General features: G+C 48.2%; 1 protein-coding gene across 2 annotated transcripts in view; it reads left to right on the top strand.

Annotated features, from left to right (window-relative positions):
• Positions 1-1712: 1712 nt before the first annotated feature.
• SLC13A3 (solute carrier family 13 member 3) overlaps positions 1713-6000 on the top strand; it is a 49215-nt gene continuing 44927 nt past the window's right edge. The window contains exon 1 of one of the 2 annotated variants that reach the window (XM_045574358.1): positions 1713-1882. In XM_045574358.1, the coding sequence (XP_045430314.1) occupies positions 1772-1882 (111 nt within the window). In that variant the 5' untranslated portion in view covers positions 1713-1771. The remainder of the gene's footprint in view (positions 1883-6000) is intronic. The other variant, XM_036418185.2, reaches the window with a different exon arrangement.

The raw sequence follows: 6000 nt of genomic DNA, 5'->3' as shown, positions 1-6000 counted from the left end.
TGATTTTTCAAGAAAGAATAAATGGGAGGAGTCAGCCTCCCCAATGTAAAGATGCTATCTTGCAGTCAGGAAGACGATGTGGTCTTGGTTAGGTCAATGGAACAAAATAGAGAATCCAGAAACGGACCTAGCACATATGCCTGACTGATTTTTGACGAAAGTACTACAGTAAATCAACGGAGTGAAAAAAAAAACTTGTAGAACAAATGATGCTGCAGCAATTGGTCCATGACAGGAAAAATAGAAAATGAAGAATAAAAACAAACCCTCAGCCTAAGTCTCACTCCTCAAGTAAAAAATGAACATAAGAACTTCAATTTAAACAAAATTACGAATTATCAAACGTCTAGAAAAAAAGAAGTGAGAAAATCTTCGGGATCCAGGGCTATGCAAAGAGTTTGATTCCAAAAGATGATCCTCCCTCAACCTCTCAAAAACAAAACAAAAACAAAAAACAAAAAACTCCAATACAAATAAATTTGATTCCACCAAAATCACAAATGTTTCCTCTGTGAAAGGCTATTAAGGATGATAAGATTGGGAGAAAATCTTTGCAAACTCATCTCTGGTCAAGGACTGCTGTCTAGAATACATAAGTACTCTCAAACTGCAGCAGCAGAAAACAACTGGTTCAGTTAGAACAGTGGTCAGCAAACCTCGGCTCTCGAGCTACATGCAACTCTTTGGCCCCTTGAGTGTGGCTCTCCCACAAAATACCACGTACCCTAATTAAGTTAATAGCAATGTCCCTACCTATATAGTTTACGTTTAAAAAATGTGGCTCTCAAAAGAAATTTCAATCGTAGTACTGTTGCTATTTGGCTCTGTTGTCTAACGAGTTTGCTGACCGCTGGGTTAGAACACGGGCAAACGGGCAAACAACAAGAAGAGATAATTCACCAGTGAAGCTATGCAGGTGGCAAAGAATGTCACAGAAAGATGTGAAATAGCCATTAGGAAAATGCGGATTAAAACCACAATGCACCCTTATCAGAAAGGCTGAACTAAAACGAGTGTCACCACCCATCACACACCGACAAGGGCACAGAGAAATGGGGCCACTGATGGCAATGGACAGTGGTACCCTCTCTGTGGGAAACAGCGGAGCACAGCTTCTTAAACAAGGAAGGATGCCAGTACCACGCACCCCGCAATGGCGCTCCCCTCTCTGGACCCTCCCCCGTTTATCCAAGGGAGGCAAGGCCTCCTCCAAGCGCCATCCACCTGGGGGAAATCAGAAAAACAATACCCAATAGTTCGCACCCAGGGCTTGCTCTGTGCCAGGCACTGTGCTAAAGCCCTGCTGAACATTGTCTCAGCTACACCGCCCCACAGACCTCTTGTCTGGGGGTGCGGTTCTTACCGTCACCCCCGCCAGCTAGAGGGGTACCCTGAGGCTCAGAGGCCGGTGCTCCAGCCCAGGCAGCTAGCACGTGGCAGCACCTGGATGGGAACCCTGCTGACCCAGATGAGAACCTGAGTCCTCACACTGTCATTGTCGCACGGTTCCCACAGGAATCGGGCCACAGAGCTGGAAGGCCGGCCTTACACCCGAGGCCGAGCTGCCTGCAGGGCTGGAGGCCGGTGGCTTCGTTATTGTCCGACTTTTCCTAATATCCCGGCCCCTTTCCTCCAGCCCGCGGCGGGGGTGGGGGCGGGAGTGCCCAGAGAAGGCGGAGTCCCCTCCCTGGGCCCTCCCCCGGCCTTTAAGCGGCCGCGGGGCCAGAGCCTGCAGTCCGGGCTGGCCGGCTCCCGCCCAGCGGTCGCAGGGATGGCGGTGCTGGCAGTGCTGGCCAAGAAGGTGTGGTGCAGCCGGCGCCTGCTGGTGCTGCTGCTCGTGCCGCTGCTGCTGCTGCCCGTGGTGTTCGCCCTCCCGCCCCAGGTAATGCCCCTCCGACCGACCACCGACCGCCTGCCGACCCGCCTCCCGGTCAGCGCCACCCGCAGGACCCCCCTTCTGAAGCTCAGACGCCGCCGGGAGCTGAGGTTCTAGGCTAGACAGAAGTCCCTCTAGCTCTCCTGCTGCTGTGAGCGCCCCTAACTCCTTCCCCCTTCCCCACCAGCTTTCTGCATCTTCTCACGTCTAGGGAACGACTTCTCCGCGTGGAGCGCTAACCACAGGGTGGTGCTGTCACACATCTCAGCTGGCAATGACAATGAGCGCTTAACGCCCAGCTGTGTGACCCTGGGGCAAGTCTGTTCCCCTCTCCAGCTCGAACACCTCTGGGGGAAATGATCCGCTGATCCATAGGGTTGCAGGGACTATTTCTAAAAAATATTTTTTTATTGATTTTTTTTTTTTTTTTTTTTTTACAAAGAGGAAGAGAGAGGGACAGAGAGTTAGAAACATCGATCAGCTGCCTCCTGTACACCCACGACTGGGGATGTGCCCACACCCAAGGTACATGCCCTTGACCGGAATCGAACCTGGGACTCTTAGTCCTGAGCCAAACCGGTTTCGGCTGCAGTGACTATTTTAAATGAGGCAACGCAGTCATACGCATAACAACACACACATGCGATGGCGGTCCCGTGAGATTACAATGGAGCTGCAAAAATCCCCACTGCCCAAGGGACATGGAGCCCTCCTGATGGAACAAAACACCAGCCACGTTTAACAAACACGGACTAGGAGCAAGGCGCAGCGGCGCTAAGTTTTGCCTTACGTGTTTCCTCTCATTGAATCCTTTATTAAATTTAAATGTTTCATTTTCTTTAATTACAGTAGACATACAATAGGATACTAGTTTCAGGTGTCCAACCCAGCGATTATGTATGTGACTTATGAAGTGATCATAAATCTGTGCCGGTCCACACGCATTTGTGGAGATGCCGGAGTCGATGAGCCGACTGCTCTGCCAAGCCCCATCAAAGTGCAGTACACACCATTACGGACAGAACATGACGCTTGGTAATAAGCCATGATGCTTCTGGTGTGCGCGTTGACTTCTGTCCATGTAAGAAACGCACAGGCCTGCAGGGAACTTTTTAATTGAATGTATTGGGGTGACCTCGGCTTGCAAAACCATACAGGGTTCAAGCGTACAATTCAATAAAACATCTGCACAATAAAACATCACACGCCCATCACCCCAAGCAGAGTCTCTTTCCATCCCCATTGCTTACCCTCTTTGTTCACCTCCATCTGGTCCCTACCCCTCTTTCCTTCTGGCTGTTGCCACACTGCTGTCTGTGTCTATGTGTTACGCATATACTGTATGTTTTTTAACTAATCCGTTCACACTTTTTCATTCAGTTCCCCCACCCCGCTCCTCTACCACAGCTGCTAGTCTGTCCCATGGACCTATGTTTCTATGTTGTTCTTCGGTTTATTTTGTTCACTGGATTTCAGATACAAGGGCGGTGGTGTGGCGTTTTTCTTTCCCTGACCAGCTTATTCCACGTAGCATAGCAAATCTCCAGGTCTGACCATGCGGTGGCAAAAGGTATGATTTTCCTCTCTTTGTTTTTGATTGTGTAGTATTCCATAGAGGATTTTTATGAGTCTATTTGAGCCAAACTGACAACAATTGCCGGGAAGCAGAATCTCAACAGATTGAGAAAGGTTTTCTTACCGTTTGTTTTGTAGATGGGAACCAAAGGAGGAGACGTGAGCGGGTTACGTGGAATTCACTTGCTGGTAGATTGGGGAGGGGGGGAGAGAGCAAAGAGGGAAAGTCTCTGAGATTGGACAGAGATGGAGAGACACATTCTTCCAACGGGTGGCTATGGGACAGGTAACAGTTAACATTGACAGCACAGAGAAGGCATTTGGAAAATAAGATAACAGGAGGGTTCTGTGGTCTGGTGGGAAATTAGGCCCTGAGGGGTCTGGAAAAGCGGGGAGATTACACGTTCCAAAGGCACAGATATGCACAGAGGCGGCAGTCAGGTTCACTTGAGGTAATCGTGACCTTAGCCAAGGAAGCTGCATGCCCAGGACTTGGCTTCCAGCTGTGACTCACCTGCAGCTAGAATGTTTGTGTTCGGACCACCTTCTGTGGTTACATTCAGTCTGCATGTGTAAGCCTCCATGCAGGCCTCCCCGGAGCTGGTCAGGGTTAGCATGTGGCCCCATTTCCATACTACACTATACTTGTTATTGCTGTTTGGAGTGTACTTTTTCTACTCGTGAAAAGCAGTTTGCACCCTGGCCGGGCGGCTCGGTTAGTTGGAGTGTTGTTCTGTACACCGAAAGGTGGCAGTTGCAATCCCGGTTGGGGCTTCTTGACATGGAAAAGAAAAACAATAAATGCTGGAAAGGATTTAGGTCACTTTTTCAAAAAGCATTCCATCCTAGGCCACTTGCTGGCCTCAGGATCTTGGGCCAACTTCCTTTCTTCATTGGCTCACACTGTTCCTGCCTGTAAAAGGGGGCGGTCCCCTTGCCGGTTTAGGAACTGAGATGAGAGGGTGGAGGGAGGAAGTGTCTGCTATGTCTTAGATGAAGCTCCAGGGAAGCAGAGATGAAACGCACAGGGTTTCTCTCCTCAGCAGAGGGCTCTGGAAGCTTCTCTCTCTCTACTTTGCCCTCTAACAAGATCTGCAAACCCAGAGGCAGATCCAGGTGTTATGAGGTCTGAAGTGTGTAGTATTGGATGGGCTCTATTTAAGAAAAAGCATACAGATTACACCTGCACAATTGAGTATGAGGTTTGGGAAGGAGGGGTGAGGCTTAAAACGTCATTAGCTGTGCATTGAATCTGCTTCCCTGTGAAGCCCAGAATGCACGGCAAACAGAAATGCCTTTAGCCCCTGCCGGGTGGTAGCTGGGTGACCAAGATGTCTTACGGAGTGCTTGATTCTTACTATGTGCCAGGCACCATGCTAAGAGCTTCCCAGGTGTTGTCCTATAGCCTGGGAGGCAGCTGCTGTTAGCATGGCTATGGAACGCGCGAGCAAATGGAAGCTCAGCAAGGTTAAGCGACTTGCCCAAGGTCACACAGCCTATACAAGGCCAAGAATGCAAGATCTGGCCGAAACCCGTTTGGCTCAGTGGATAGAGCATTAGCCTGCGGACTGAAGGGTCCCGGATTTGATTCCCGTTAAGGGCATGTACCTTGGTTGTAGGCACATCTCCAGTAGGGGGCGTGCAAGAGGCAGTTGATCGATGACTCTGGCATCGATGTTTCTAACTATCTCTCTCCCTTCCTCCCTGTAAAAAGTCATTAAATATATATATTTAATATATATTATTTATATATATATTATTTAATATATATTTAATATATATTTAATATATATTAAAGAATGCAAGGTCTGTACTTCCTTTTTCTCTTCCTTTTAAAATTAAATTTATTGGGGTGACACTGGTTAATAGGACCATATAGGTTTCAGATGTGGGTTTCTATGTTATAAGATCTGTTTCTTGTACTGTGTGCCCACCACCCAAAGTCAAATAAATCTTCTCTTGTCACCATATATGAGGGTCCCCTTTACCCCTCCTTCCCTCTGGCAACCACCATACTGCCGTTTGTGTTCACGCGTTTCAGTTTTCTATCCCACCTATGAGCAAAATCCTACAGTTCTTAGCTTTTTCTGAGCGACTTACTTCCCTAGCGTCATATTCTCAAGGTCCACCCATCTCGTTGCAAATGGTAGCCTTTCAGCCTTTCTTATGGCCGAGTAGTATTCCTTTGTGAAATATACCACATCTCCTTTTTCCAGTCCTCTATCGCAGGACACTTAGGTTGTTTCCATGTCTTGGTCACCGTGAATAATGCTGCAATGAACACAGTGGTGCATGTATCTTTGTGAATACATGTTTTCAAGTTTTTCGGGTATATAGCCACGAGAGGGATTGCTAGATCATGTGGTAGCTCTCTTCTTAATTTTTTTGAGGAATTGTCAGACTGCTTTCCATAGTGGTTGTTCCAGTCTACATCCCCAGTAACAGTGAATGAGGGTTCCCTTTTCCCCCACAACCTCTCCAACTCTTGTTGCTTGAACATGAACGTACCAGACACTGAATAACTATACAAATTAATAAGCGTCATGCAA

The sequence above is a fragment of the Pipistrellus kuhlii genome, unplaced genomic scaffold (assembly GCF_014108245.1).
Source record: "Pipistrellus kuhlii isolate mPipKuh1 unplaced genomic scaffold, mPipKuh1.p scaffold_m20_p_6, whole genome shotgun sequence".
Lineage (NCBI taxonomy): Eukaryota > Metazoa > Chordata > Mammalia > Chiroptera > Vespertilionidae > Pipistrellus > Pipistrellus kuhlii.
Note: the sequence above shows the minus strand (reverse complement) of the source record. Positions and strands in the feature narration are given on the sequence as shown.